A 15,726-nucleotide genomic window follows, 5' to 3' on the forward strand; every position below is an offset into this window, starting at 1 on the left:
AGCCTTAGAAACAGTAAAGAAAAAGCTCAATTTGGATGCAACAGTCTTGAGCCAGCTACAGTTTTGTTGAACGTGAACAGTTCTATTTGACTTCATTTTCTTTTAAGATAGTATTTTTGAAAGCAAGAAAAAAAAGAGACTTGAATGGAACAAGGAAGTTATGCCAGACTCAAAATGCAATTGCTCTGTGGAACTCAATAGACAGTCCCCTTAACACTCCATTGTTTGAAATGCTGAAGTATCCTTGGTTCTTGAAATGTTGACTTGGTAATCTGACATGTGTGACCTACGTTTGGTGAGCTGTTAGGCTTATGAAAGAGGAACTGGAAGATAATGTGGGACAAATGGTTGAAGCAAAGGGTGAACCACAGGAGTAAACCGGGCATCTAAGGAAGCAATGTCATTGGACAGAATTGTTTAGTAACACACTTGGGAAAGTGACACACTGCTTCAGCAAAGGCTTCAGTCCTCCAAAAAGACTAGGAAGGTCTTGACAGCTACTTACCTTTAACTATCCTACAAACATTTGCAGGTGTCATTCCGAAAGGTGCAAAGTCATCATCCATAAAATTTCACCATATACACAAAGACAAAGAAGGGAAAGGTAGTATTTCTTTTTTCAAGTATGCTTACTCTCAATCATAGACACAAATTGCTTCTAGTGGTGAAGACAGGCATAACATTTCAACAGTGGTCAAAAGAGACTCCTCACCTACACTAGATGTGTCACTGCATATATACCGGCAAACCGAACATTGTAACAGCAATTAGTCCTGTTTTGACTGAGGTACAGGCCTTTTTAGAAAAATACATATTTTCTCTAAGGTACCATATATAGGTCTATTAATTTATATTTTCATCCTTTGCCTTTTTTAAAATATCAAAAACTCGAAAGCATTTACAAACTTTTGAAAAGCTGCTCCATGGAAGATAACGTGGTGGTGCTAGTGATGTCACTGGCACTAGCCAATCAGCTTTTTTTTTCTGTATAAATTCTGAAAACCAGAAGTGGTTTTCAGAATTTATACAGGAAAACATATATTTGTAGTCAGTGTGGCGAGGATGTTTCCAGACTAGCCCAACTGTTCTCCTAATGTTAGGTCTGTCTTCATCATGGGATTCTTGCAACAAGAGAACAATCTGTGTACCTAGCATTTTCTTTTCCTCTATTATTTAACATGCATTGCAACAACAGAAGTATAGTTCTACTTGTAATGTCAGAAGGTTAGTGCAGCAAAGAAGCTTACGTGCTCTCGTTCTACTACCTTTACAAGTCATGTGTCAAAACAGCCATAACAACATCCAGACAAATTACCAAAGTAACCTTGCACGAATCAGTGAATCTATGCATACTGTGAGCTATATACTTAAAGTATAATCCCAAGGTGCAGTTACCTGAAACTTTGAAAATATGTGCTTTCAGAAACGTTCCCATAACACAATCAAATCTGCTAGAACATCTGCATGGAGATCACATATGGGATGCTGTTATCATAACATGGAAAACCATTCAGCTGCATTAGTTACACATACAGAATATGTCTGTTTCCCTATCAGGTGATAGGGATAAGGATAGTTGCAAACATGTCCACTGATTGTGCAAATCTGAGCCTCCCCACCCACCCTCCCCTAAAAACGTCATGCCATCTTCACACATAATATTATCCAGTAGTTGCCATGCTAAAAAACTAAATGAAACATGCCCCCATGAACTTTTGGTGAAGGTCACCAAGAGTCCCCTATGGGAACACAAAGTTTATGCACAGTGATGAAAACTGGAATCAGTTTTCCAGTGTAAAAGATCCATCAATAGCTAGCTGGAGAGCACTGTTGCATGATATACCGTGTTTCAATTCCATAAGAAAACCAAGACTTCTCAGGGTTTATCCTCTTGACGAGATGGACCAGCATAATGGTGAATTCTCCAGTTTTCCAGTGGCTGTCTTCTTTCCGGCAGTGCTGTTGCTTACGCTGTATTATCTATTTATTTATTTTTTCATGAAAGAAAAGTTCACTTCTGTATCATGTGGCAGGGCAGCAGCTTTACAGGCTGGTAATGTTTAGGGAGAACTCTCTGTAGAGGCTGTTAAAAATAAATAAAAACAGACAGTAAATACAAGCTTACCTCAAAGCAAGGCAATTACTACGTACTGCAGCTGAAACAAAAGGTCAGGACTGTGTTACACAAATTACATATCTGCTAAAGATAAACACTCCTAAATATGTTTTGCATGGTGCCCCTATATCCCAGACCTGCCCATTTTCTACAACAATAAACGCACGAGTATCTAGATCAAATTGGGGGTATTTTTGGGGATGATTCAAAGCCATTTCACCATGATTCTGCATCACAGCACAACCTTATATTTAACTGCTTTCCTGATCCTTGAAATCAAACCGCTCTATATGGGACACCAAGGAGATCCTTTGAAGATCAAAGCCTATAATCATCTCATCTAGAATACTTCCATTGCCTACCCCATCATACCTTCTGCAGCAAGACGTCTTAAAAGAGATACTACCCAGTGAGGGATAATGTAATTCAGGGAAAGCAAACTTTCTGGCCAGCTTGACTTCAACTCCCTGAAGTCCTTGCCAGATTTGCTGAGGGATTATAGGAACTGTAGTCCCACATGATGGAATGTCAAAGGTTTCTATTCCTGGCATGGCATATTCTTGACAATGAAAAATGGTTCATTTCCTGTGTTATGAGCCCCACTTAACAAAATATGTTGATTTTTTTCTTTTTAAAAATAGCTGTATTTCAGTCCAATATCTTTGAGAAATTCATACATTCAAAACATACAAATTAAATATAACGTGGACAAACCTCTATTTCTTGTATTTCCTCTCTATTGTCCATTCCCTCTGTGTAAGAATGCTACCTGGTTTCTTTTTTTCTGAAAAAGGCCAAGATATTTATTTGGCTGTCTGAGGCAAATGTAGCCTCTTTCTTTTGTTTATGGAAGCGTACATCCACCACAGGAAATTGCACACTGCATTTGGAAGCAACAGGTTAGCCTAGCAAACTTAGCACAAACAGGTTTGTCCTCTAACACATCCCAGCTCATCCTCTTTGCCTTACAGCAGGACTATGTCCTTAAATACCTGCATTCAACAGCCATTTAAAAAAAAAATCTCTAAAACCAAAGCTTGGAAGATCTGGAGGAAAATTACCATACTGACTGGAGGATTCTGCCAGATGAAGTTCAAAAAGTACCACTTTAAATAAACCCATCAACAAAACCCAGTGCTCCAGTTGTCCAGCCTCTCCTTAGAGTAGGCTGTAGTGGCTAGAGTGTGGACTATGATTTAGGAGACCAGGTTTGTGTTCTGACTCAACCATCTTCCGAGGTTGCTTTGATAGAAGTAGGGAAGACAACAGCCTTGTATGCTCTATCAAGCTCACTGGGGGAAAAGGCAGGAGAGAAGTGGAACGAATCAAAATCATATAAAATACTATGGGTAAAGGTTCCCCTTGACAATTTGTCCAGTTGTGCTCGACTCTAGGGGGGCGGTGCTCATTCCTGTTTCCAAGCCATAGAGCCAGCGTTTGTCCGAAGACAATCTTCCGTGGTCACATGGCCAGTGCGACTTAGACACGGAACGCTGTTACCTTCCCACTGAGGTGGTACCTAATTATCTACTTGTATTTGCATGCTTTCGAACCACTAGGTTGGCGGGAGCTGGGACAAGCGACTGGGGCTCACTCCGTCCTGTGGATTCGATCTTACAGCTGAAGATCTATAGACCTTACAGCACAGAGGCTTCTGCAGTTTAACTCACAGCACCACCATGTCCCTATAAAATACTATAAAAGGCTACAAATGTGACACAGGTTTCTATTACGAGCATTAAGAACTGACTTTCCCTCACTCCTCATGAGCAGTTTGTGTGTTGATTCTCAATAAGATCCACTTTATTGGTCAGAAATAGAAGCTAACACAGCTTGACTCTCAAGTAGTCTCTACTAGAATAAGAAGCTTTAACCAGTTATTTCAGAGGGCAAATCCTTACTGGAAGATTGAACACCAGTCTCTCTCTCTCTCTCTCTCTCTCTCTCTCTCTCTCTCTCTGTGTGTGTGTGTGTGTGTGTGTGTGTGTGTTTCTTTCTTTCTGAGCATTGTACAATTCAAAATTATGGACGTATATGAAATATAGGTAAAATTAAAAATAAATTAAAATGTTGAGATAATTAAGACTATTTTTTTTTTACCAGAAGTGGGTAAAATCTTCTTTTGTACACATGGTGGGGCATAAACTGCATGCACGCAAGTGCTGCACTGATTGAATTTTGCATTGCAAACTTGCTGATGAACATTACAACATGAGAATCTGCTAAAGTCCCTTCAAGAAAACCTGGAGATAAAAGGGACCATATGAGATGAGGACTAGCTTTTCAAGAAATAAATTTGAGAAAAACAGGTTCCTTAAAAAAAAAACCCTCTAAACACGTAGTCCAATGTCTTACCTTTAAAAAAATCTGATGAAAGCAACTAAAGAAAAATAAAAGAATGAAGAATAACTGGGCAATATACACATGATTTTCAACAACATACCGGTTAAAAACAAGCAAACTAAATGATCCCCCAGAGTATTTCCAGAACGCCAAAAATCTGAGTATATTCTGATGCCTGTTACGTCTTGTTGCTTGGTTTTTTTTTTTAAATAAAGCTCAAGAAAGAGACATGTTATTAATTTCCAGAGTATTTTAGATGATGACCAAAACGAGGACAGCTGCGAATTTATAGCAGCATGTTAAACAATGACAGTACGCTTTGCTTTTGCAAACCGCCCCACACCATGCAAAAAACAGAAAAAAAGCAAAACGCATAATGGTTTGTAAGAAGACACCCTGCCCATAGGTGTTCTACAAGCCCTCATCTCCTGATAAAAGATCCTTTATAAATAAAATATACCAGAAGAGACATGGATCCCAGCCAGCAAACAAATGCTGCACAAAACGGTGTTGAGAGAGTTACTGTTGCAAGTGATTGCCAATGGCTGCCAAGAGGCTACCAGAAGACATGGGGCAAGAACAAGATTGGCTTCAGATTCCAGTAATTTCCCACAGGTCACATTAAGGTTAAGGTCCTGTTTGATTCTGGTTTTCACTGAACAGTGGAAAGTCAGGGGGAGGTTACTGTTCTAAAACTTCCTGCATTGAGGTCACATTGCTAGCAAATAGAATTTGCCAACCTCACCTGCGTGCAGATTTGAAGAATTGCATACTATTTCTTTTAAACTGCGTAACGTTCTGACAAAAAAGCAGTCCAGCAATGAGTGGCATTGACGGTACCCAAGTCCACCCTTTTATAGCTTAGCAACCTGATAGGGGAAATAGCACAAAAATTACACAATGCTCCACGGTAGAGCTTGAAAAGTTACTTTTATTTTTATAATGGCCAGTGGGTGGGAAATTCTGGAAGTTGAAATCCAAAAAAAGAGCAATGTTTTCAAACTCTGTTGTGAGCTTCATTCTGCTTCCTGGACCAGACTGAAGATGACAGAATGCTAATAGAGCTAGATGCACTATTTTAACACAGTGCCATTGTCAACGTATCTTTGGGGGGTGGGGAGACTCAGTGGAAAATACAGTGATGCTGGGTAAAGTTGAAAACAGCAGAAGAGGAATACTGAACATGAGATCGATTGACTCAAGAAAAGAAGCCATGGTCATTAATTTGCAAGAACCAATCTTTTCGAGGTCATTCATTTCAAGTTGGAAGCAACTTGACAGCACATAACAGCATCTGTCTGTGGCCAAAGTCCTCTCATATAGCTACACAAATGGGATAATCTTTGGAGACAAATTGCCCCAACTTAAGAAATTCTGCAACTCAGCACGCGACTGAAAATATCTGCATTTGTACTGTGATTTCATAATTTAGGGCAATTTTCCTCCCAAAAGTATGCTGTTTATGCTATGCTGGCACAGTTCAGGAAGAGGGTCTGGGCCAGGAAGAGATAAAGATGTTTCTTTTCCTCTTTCCAGGATTTCCTTGCCTGGCAGAAGTGCTCACCAGAGTTGTCTTTTTGGAACACTGCTCACAGAATTCCTCCAGCCGACATGGGCAATGGACAAGCTGGCTGGGAATTCCGGGAGTCCTGGTGGGTGCTACCAAAGCAGCCACCACAAAAGCTGTTATGCATGCCTATGACAGGGCCAGTCACGTTGCTGGGAATTAGGGCCAAATTAAAGATTCAATTAGAATGTAGAGATGCAAGACACTGAAAGATGAAAGCAAGCAAGCTGAGGTTTCGTGAATATTGGGCTTTCTCCTTGATTATCAGACCCCCCTCACTTTTTTGTTCAGCTGGAACAGCAGATTGTAAGACAGAACGTACATGTCACAAGATGTAAAATGCTACCCAAAACAACTGATCACTTTAAATAGCTTAATGTCCCACCAAAGCCAGGGAGGATCCAAGACATTTTGCTGCCAGAAGCAGAGCAGTGAATCTTGGCTATGCCCTGCATATCACAACCGACACAAATCAAGGCGCCTAGTACCCGGAGCCAGCCAATGTACTGTGGCACACGAGGCAATAGATGCCACAACCATCTCATCCAGCAGGAATACGATAAAAACAAAATGACAACATGAATCCATAAGTAACCGCTTGCTTCCAAAAAAGCAAGTAAAAATTCATGACATTCAGAATCCTCTGCCTCACTCGGCCTTATGGCAGGGCCGGCCTTCATTAAAAATTGAACTCCACGTGCTATCCAGGTTAGACAAAGGTTTCCCTCTTTCAAATGAGCACCTTCATTTGAGAGGGAGGCCATGGAATAATAAATCTCAATTTTAAGGGACATCAACATGGGTGTCTTGCTCGCAAGGCCATTTGATCAAAACCAACAGCCTGCCATTCTGGGGAAGCATTTCTGGGATAATGAAAAGTCCTGGCAGATGCTCTCAGCAGGTACTCTTTAGTCAAGACAATTAGTCAGAGGTTATTGCAGCTGTTCTGCAGGATATACAACTGGCCTGCATAAGCTATGAAACTGTCCCAACCCCAAATACATTCGAACTAGACATAACGTTCTCTAGTAATTAGCAACAACAAGCGATTCAAAATTCCCATCATCCTTGTGAAAAACACTCTTTTGCAAAAAAAAAAAAAAAAAAATTAAACAGAAAGATAAACTTCTGGCCGTTTGCCTATAATGAACCAGGTTTTGTTGTTGTTGTTGAGATCAGGGCAAATAATATTGTTTAAGCGATCGGTATTTTTTCCCCAAACTCCTGGCTTAGGAACAGAAAAAACACAAAAACCACGTAGGTGGTATTCATAATGGTGTGAACGTGCCTAAACACTTTGGATGCAGAACGTCTCGCCAGATTGTTATTGGGGGGCGGGGGACAATTTGCACAGACAAGTGGCGTACTATGGGATGAGCGAAGCTGATCTGTGCTGCAGCTGGCCATATGTGGCAGAATTCATCATGTGGCGTGCACCCATTTGAACACTCGTGATATGATTACGAGATCATCCCAAATGAACAGTTTTCATTGCGTACCTTGAAGAATAACAAATTTGTTGTAATAGCCATAACTATAATATACATCTGATGCCACGTAGCATCTTGCCTGTAGACACTCATCTCAGAACAGCATGTGTATTAAGCTCTACCAGTGAGATCCTACTCATGGCAACTTGAATTCTGAAGATAGACGGAGACTTCATATGTAGCTGAAAAGTAATGGAGATCTGATTTGAAATCTGATTTCACAAACATGGAAGGCTACCTCGGTAATATCTCTCCAACACTATCATTTTTCCAGCTTTCATAATACCATATTTATAATGTCTGTTTCTTTCTCAAGTCTTAGAATTACATCCTGTTGAGATAACTGGGACTTAAACCTGCTAAACAGATGTAGGATTGCAACTCTAAGAGCTGAAAGATTCTGTTGTTTTGCTGCATGAGCCTAAGGGCGACTTACACAAAACAGATTATATTTTTAGGTATGTGCTGCAGCAATATTTAATATATACATATACACAGTGTGATGGCTTTTGCATGGGAATAACTGCTCCAGAAATAACGGGGTAAAAATATAAAATGTATGTTTATCACTTGAGGACATCCATTAAGGGATGGTGCAGGATAAAGATCTTTAAACCTATACCTATGACAGATTCCCCAAAGCTGGCTTTTTACTGTGCCGGAAAACACTGAGTTTACCTTCCTTTACCTAAAAGCTGGAAATAATCTCAGGAAGAAGATCAGCCCAAGAGCAGCAATCTAAACATGGATCTAGACAAGACAACAAGGAAAAACAAATCCTGCTTATCTATCTCCTTATTGCCTCTATAACTCTACAAATCACTTGCTATATATCTCAGATATTTCTGGTGTACAATCAAAGTGTTTATCCTGATGGATCCTCTACTGTGACTGAGTAACAGTTCTGCTCTGCCTCTTTAGTTGCTTGAACTTGCTGGGGGTTCTGGAAGGCTCTGTCTCGGACTCTGCTGCAGATCTGATTTGAAATCTGATGATTTCAGATCATCCTTCTGATGAAGGTCGGCCCTCAATTATTATGCCTGGACCTCAGTCTCCTCCAAGATGGCTGTTTGGAAGGAGGCATGGCTCCTCATCTGAGCAGAAATCCCCCAGCTATGGCATGACATCACAGAGGGATAGCTGTAGGAGGAACAGGGGGAACCCCTTGCTCACACAACCCTGCATGCCTGGCCAAAAACATTTTTCTGTCTGAGGAAGAATAGAAAACAACACCCCAGGGTGTATTTTCTACAGTCAACCAAGTTATTTTGGCACTTGAGACAGAAAACACCCAAAGGACCTTTCTCCAACTTCAGCAATAAAAATACAAATTAAAGTAGCTACTTATTTGCTGCCTTTTCATGATGCAAAGATCTGCTGCTACCTGAGGCAACAGTTCCATTCTGCCTAACGCCGGGGACAAATCAGCACCCACGAGCACCCCAAATCCCAGAAAACTAAGTTTCTCGAATTTTGTTCAACAACTAGGAGAGTTTATTGTAAGCATCCTGTACCAGAGGGCATTGCACTGACAGGAGAAGTCTTGGCTTATGGAAAAGTCTATGTGGGCACCAAAGGAGGAACAGATCCAGGCACTGTTTTGCATGTAAACGGTAAATTTGAGTATGCATGACAACAGTCCATGAGCTTAGCTGAAGTCAAAGTTTACAGCAGAGGCTTAGTTCAGGTCTAGAACATAAAATGGGCAGAAATTTAAATGCCAGCCCCATTGGTGGAAGATCCCTCAGAAATTTGGCAGTTTCACAAAACACAAAACTGCTGAAAGCAGTTTTAAAAAAAGAAGCATAACCGACCAACAACTGCATAACAAGGTCCCATTCTACGAGATTTAACATGATTCAATTTAGAGAGGCAACATTTAACTCACAGATCATTTGCCTTTTGGTGATTACTAAACATCAGGAAAGTGGAAAACAGTCTTGCCTGGGTGGTTTATATTTATGGAGATGGCTGGGTCCTTGGCGTGTGATGTTTAATTCCGTTGCAGCCTTTGGGGGAAAAACGCTGACTCCACCATTACACACTTAAAGGCCTTTCTGCTCAACAAATACATTGCAGCAAACAGCATTTTCTGGCACTCGGAATGGGCTGTGCAATCTTTAAGGCAGAGCATTATTTTATTGCACATGTTAAGGCTTTCACTTCATTTTAACTTTTATGAGCATGACAAAGAACGAAGAACTGGAGTTTAAACGCTTGCTCTCTACTAGCTTTCCTTTTATCCTCAGTCAATTTCACACCACTTGCCAAATGCCACCTAGATATTTATTTTCAAAGTGCCCAATCCTTTTAAGCTGTTCTGAAACTTTTATGCACACATAACATCAAATACTTTAAAAAAAAACCCCACACACATGGAAGCTCAACACTACTTGCATTCCTTATCCTCTATTATTGGCTTGCTGTCACATCAGAGAAATTTGGGCCACATGGGCCACTGGCTAGGAGCCCTCTTGTGTTTCAACCTGGGTCAACTGCTCCAAGGTGCGGCTACTCCAATTCGCCTACTTTTGTTAACCTGGCATTTAAATATTATAGCGATGACAAGCCTAGATAGCATCTTAAAAAGCAGAGACATCACCTTGCGGACAAAGGTCCACATAGTCAAAGCTATGGTTTTTTCCAGTAGTGATGTACGGAAGTGAGAGCTGGACAATAAAGAAGGCTGACTGCCGAAGAATTGATGCTTTAGAATTGTGGGGCTGGAGGAGGCTCTTGAGAGTCCCCTGGACTGTAAGGAAATCAAACCTATCTGTTCCGAAGGAAATCAACCCTGAGTCCCCACTGGAAAGACAGATCCTGAAGCTGAGGCTGCAATAATTTGGCCATTTCTTAAGGACTCCCTGGAAGAGACCCTGATGTTGGAAAAGTGTGAAGGCAAGAGGAGAAGAGGACGACAGAGGACGAGATGGCTGGACAGTGTCATCGAAGCAACCAACGTGAATTTGACCCAACTCCGGGAGGCAGTGGAAGACAGGAGGGCCTGGTGTGCTCTGGTCCATGGGGTCACGAAGAGTCGGACAGGACTAAACAACAACAACAACAACAACAACAACAACAACAACAACAACAATAAAGTGCATTCCTCAGACCGAGGGAGGGGACAACTGAGAAAACTCCTTTTCTAGTAATCAACCTCTGTCTAGAAGAAAACTTGGTTACTTTCTGCAGCTTTGTAGCCTCAGTTTTTATCACTTTTGTTCTTTTTATCACTCTCCCCCCCCCTTCAATTTGTTGCTCCAGCCCTGAGCTCCCATTAACTTCTCAGCAGCTAGATTGCCATTGCTTTCTATCAGGCTGCACAAGATATTTGTGGTCCTGAACACTATTAACCTGCTACTGTAGCATTCCCAAGAGGCCAAAAATATACAGTGGCCCCAGTGGATATGAGACGTGCCCCTTGGAAACATTTAGAAAAATATAAAAGACAAGACCAACGTTTCCCTGACACTTAGGATTGGTATGTGAACAGCATATAACATGGAAATTCTACTCAAAATGTCTTAAAACGTCCTTACAATTTACCTTAGAAAGTAATGGTGTTCCTTGTTAACCCAAAGAGTTAACTTAAAGAGTAATGAAACTGTATTCCTGAAGGCTTTCATGGCTGGGATCTAATGATTGTTGTGGGTTTTTCGGGCTCTAAAGGTTGTTCTTCCTAACGTTTCGCCAGTCTCTGTGGCCGGCATCTTCAGAGGACTGGAGTAGGAGCTCTGTGCTTTGGTGCAGTTTGTTTGGGAGTTGGGAGAACACGGCCAAAGAGCCCGAAAAACCCACAACAACCAGTAATGGAACTACTGGTTACCCTACTCAGTATGCAAAAGTAGTTAGTTATAGAAAAATGGAAGTAACACTTCTGAGATCTGACCTGCCCTTGGCCTATTGCAGTCCAGGGATAGGAACCATGTGCCTCTTCTGATGTTGCTAGACTGCTATTAGCCCTAACTAATACCGGCAATGGTTAGGGATGGTGAGAAGCATAGCCCAGAAACCTCAAGAGACTCACAAATTCACCATATCTGCTATAGACACTGTGTCAGACTGACGAGTTGCTCTTTACATATAGATTTTGTCACACCTGAACGCAGAGTCATTTTTAAAAAATCATAGGACATACTCTACAGAAAGGCATCCACAAAAAGTGGCCCGTTATTGTACAGCAAATGTATACTTCCAGCTGTATGGATACAGTGGACCCTCGACTTACAGACGGCTCCACTTACAGACTTTTTGAGTTACAGACTTCTCTGGCCGCAAAATTTAGGTTCGACTTGCAGCCGGAGAATCGACCTACAGATTGGAAAAACACACACCAAAATGGAACAAAAACGGCCGGTTACGGATTAATTGGTTTTCAATGCATTGTAGGTCAATGGAGCCTCAACCTACAGACTTTTCGACCTTTCCAATACAGATTAATTCCTTGTAAGTTGAGGGTCCACTGTAATACTACTGAGTTTCTTCAAGGCTGCAATTTTCCATGCCAGGAGGAAGAGCTTGGAGAAGTTATTTTTTTTCAACAGTCATGCTGGCTAGAGAATTCTGGCAAATATATATATATTTAAAAACCACACACACACTTTTGTGTATCGCCCATGATTCCACAAGAACCCAAATGTTCTTATAGAACACAACCTTTCCCCCCTCATTTTGATTCAGTCCCTGATGTGTGAACTTATATACAAAGCTTAGGCCTGAAAACTTTTATTTTCAGCATGCCAGATTTTTAAACTGTTGCATTATGATTAATGTCAATGTGGAGTCTTTGCTAGTTTTCAAGGTGAGAGTGAAATTGACAAATACTGATATTTATCAAAGGAACCTGAGTCCTGGTGGGATACATATATCTATAATGCAACACTAGAAAAGGAAATCTATAGGATTTTGGTATTAAGAGTTAGTGACTTCAGTCCTTATAATGTGGATTATTATTATTTCGTGATCTTTTTAGAAACATGTGCCTTTTAGTACTCACAGTGTTAAAACTGCAAATGAACAGGATAATGGAATGGCAGTTTAATTTTTATACAATCGAAAAAATTATCCGAAATTCTTCACCATCATTTTTGTTTGTTTATTTCGGTTTGGTTTTAGCTACCCTAAATAATTGGGAAGGTCTGGCTACCTTCAGGTATAAAAGTAGGGAATTTGCATATTTTTTGAATGAGCCAAGTGCAAAATAGTCAGGATGTGTGACACACAGGTGGAGGAAGAGGAAACCCAAGCTACTTGTGCTTTCTTTCCTTTTTTGCTTCCATGTCACATCCATATTGGTTCTCAGTTTTAAGGAAGCTGTCCACTTGCTCTCAGGAGACACAAAAATTGGAATCAGCCTTGACTGCAAGTTTAGTTTCCAGGCCTGATAAAAACAAACCCAGTAAGAACATGGATGTCATGCTATGATTGCAGCTCCTTGGAGCTGGGAGTATTCACAATGCAAATAACTGTGCTACCTGCTCAAAGTGTCCCCTGTACATGTAATTCAGAATTCCCCAACCTGGTACCATCCAGACGCGTTAGCACGACAGCATGTGGAAAGTTGGGCTGACCCTTTCCAGGGACAGAACACCAACGAAGATTTAGCTGTAATGGAAAGTTTTGTTGCAAAAGCCTGTGTGTGTCTGTGTGCATTTCTCTCTCTCTCTTTCTCTCTCTCTGAGACAGGGAGAGAGAGATGGCACCACGGGTGGGTGGAGGAGTGGATGAACCCCTCTCTTATGACCCATGGTCCTGATCATTCCCCACATAAAGTAAATGAAAAAGGAGACTTCCAGTGACATGATTAGCACTGCATCTAGTTTAGCCTTTCATCACCAATCTTGTCATTGAATACGGCTCTCATTTATGGTAGTGTTGCATAGGTTTGAATTTAGAGTATACAATTCTCTTTTTGCTATATGGTAGAAGTACAGAGGTCCACAGAGGGGAGTAGCTTCAGGATCGAGTCCACCCCTTTTTCATTAACTGGCACTTAAAGTCTGGATAACTTTGAGACATTTGTAGGAAAAAGAATTTAAAAATGTATTTACTCACAGTTGATTGAAATTACAGATTTGTGTATACTGCTTTCTTTACTGCACATATACTAGCAACTAACTGAACAAATCAACAGCAAAACAACGAACCAAACAAAAACAATAACAAAAAACCCTACTAACAATCAATGAGAGATAGAACACCCAGTAGAATTGGATAATTTTCCAGGGAACTTGAAATTGAATTTGAAGGATTAATTAAGGAAGAAACAAATAATTGGTTAAAAGATAGTCTGGAAAAGATGATTAATAAAGAACAAGTAATATCAGTATTAGAATCAAAAATAATATCTTGGTTCAATTTTATTCAATTAAAGCAAGAAACTAAACATTGGGTAAAAAGAAATGGTAAATGTAGGGATCTTACAAAATTTGAAGAAATGGAAATACTGAAGGAAAATGTAGATGAAAATATGATGATTAAAGGGATAATAAGTAAAATGTATAAGATTAATAGAAGCAGATGACTAACAAGATCCTCTTAAAGCTGTATTGGAAGATTATTTAAAAATGTACCAAGATGTGGAAGAACATATACAATAAAAGAATATTGAAGTGTATGTCTATTAGGATAAAGGAAAAAAATTATAAAATAGTTGGGAGATAGTATTTAGGGCTGGTGAAATCATACAGATATTAAGTATTTTAATATATGTTGGAGAGGATGTCGGGAAATAGGAATCTATTTCCATATGTGTTAGGAATATTGAAATATTCTGAAATGTTGGGGATTGGTCTTTAGGGAATAAAAGAAATATAGTTAAAGTTAAAGTTAAATATAGAAGTTTGCCCAAAGACAGCCCTTTTATTAAAATTTTATGGGGAACAATAGAATTGGGCACTGAAATAATTAGTTTCCAATTTAATAACAACAGCAAAGAATTGGAAAGTTTAGCACAATCTTAAACTGGATGATTGACACAAGGAAGTACGGAATATTGGTATTAATGATAAGCTAACACGTGACACTCCTTCATGGATTGCTGCCTTGTCGTGGCGAAGGGGCTTGAGCAACTCAGAGAAGCTATGGGCTATGCTGTGCAGGGCCACCCAAGATGGACAGGTCATAGTGGAGAGTTCCGACTAAACGCAATCCACCTGGAGTAGGAACCGGCAATTCCACTCCAGTATCTTTGCCAAGAAAACCCCATGATCAGAAACAAAAGGCTAAAAGACATGACACTGGAAGATGGGACCCTCAGGTTGGAAGGCGTCCAACATGCTACTGAGGAAGAGCAGAGGACAAGTACAAGTAGCTCCAGAGCTAATGAAGTGGTTGGGCCAAAGCCGAAAGGATGCTCAGCTGTGGATGTGCCTGGAAGTGAAAGGAAAGTCTGATGCTGCAAAGAAAAATATTGCATAGGAACCTGGAATGTAAGATCTAGGAACCTTGGGAAGCTGGAGGTGGTCAAACAGGAGATGGCAAGAATAAACATTGACATCCTGGGCGTCAGTGAACTAAAATGGACAGGAATGGGCGAATTCAGCTCAGATGATTATCATGTGGGCAAGAATCCCGTAGAAAGAATGGAGTAGCCCTCATAGTCAACAAAAGAGTGGGAAAAGCTGTAATGGGATACAATCTCAAAAATGATAGAATGATGTCATTACGAATCCAAGGCAGACTTTTCAACATCACAATAACCCAAGTTTATGCACCAACCTCCATTGCTGAGGAGACTGAAATTGAACAATTTTATGAAGATTTACAACACCTTCTAGAACTGGCACCAAAGAAAGACGTTCTTCTCATTCTAGGGGACTGGAATGCCAAAGTAGGGAGTCAAGAGATAAAAGGAACAACAGGAAAGTTTGGCCTTGGAGTTCAAAACGAAGCAGGGCAAAGGCTAATAGAGTTTTGTCAAGAGAACAAGCTGGTCATCACAAACACTCTTTTCCAACAACACAAGAAGCGACTCTACATATGGAAATCACCAGATGGGCAATATCGAAATCATATTCATTATATTCTCTGCAGCCAAAGATGGAGAAGCTCTGTACAGTCAGCAAAAACAAGACCTGGAGCTGATTGTGGCTCTGATCACCAGCTTCTCATAGCAAAATTCAAGCTTAAACTGAAGAGAGTAGGAAAAACCACTGGGCTACTCAGGTATAATCTAAATAATATCCCTTATGAATACACAGTGGAAGTGA

General features: G+C 40.4%; 1 protein-coding gene across 4 annotated transcripts in view; it reads right to left on the reverse strand.

Annotated features, from left to right (window-relative positions):
- Window positions 1-610: 610 nt before the first annotated feature.
- SAMD12 (sterile alpha motif domain containing 12) overlaps window positions 611-15,726 on the reverse strand; it is a 292,500-nt gene continuing 277,384 nt past the window's right edge. For 3 of the 4 annotated variants that reach the window (XM_078391613.1, XM_078391614.1, XM_078391612.1), the window contains one exon: window positions 1,984-2,083. In XM_078391613.1, coding sequence (XP_078247739.1) covers window positions 2,061-2,083 — 23 coding nt within the window. In that variant the 3' untranslated portion in view covers window positions 1,984-2,060. Of the gene's footprint in view, window positions 2,084-15,726 lie in introns of all 4 variants that reach the window. The other variant, XM_078391611.1, reaches the window with a different exon arrangement.

The sequence above is a fragment of the Pogona vitticeps genome, chromosome 4, assembly GCF_051106095.1.
Source record: "Pogona vitticeps strain Pit_001003342236 chromosome 4, PviZW2.1, whole genome shotgun sequence".
Taxonomy (NCBI): Eukaryota; Metazoa; Chordata; class Lepidosauria; order Squamata; family Agamidae; genus Pogona; species Pogona vitticeps.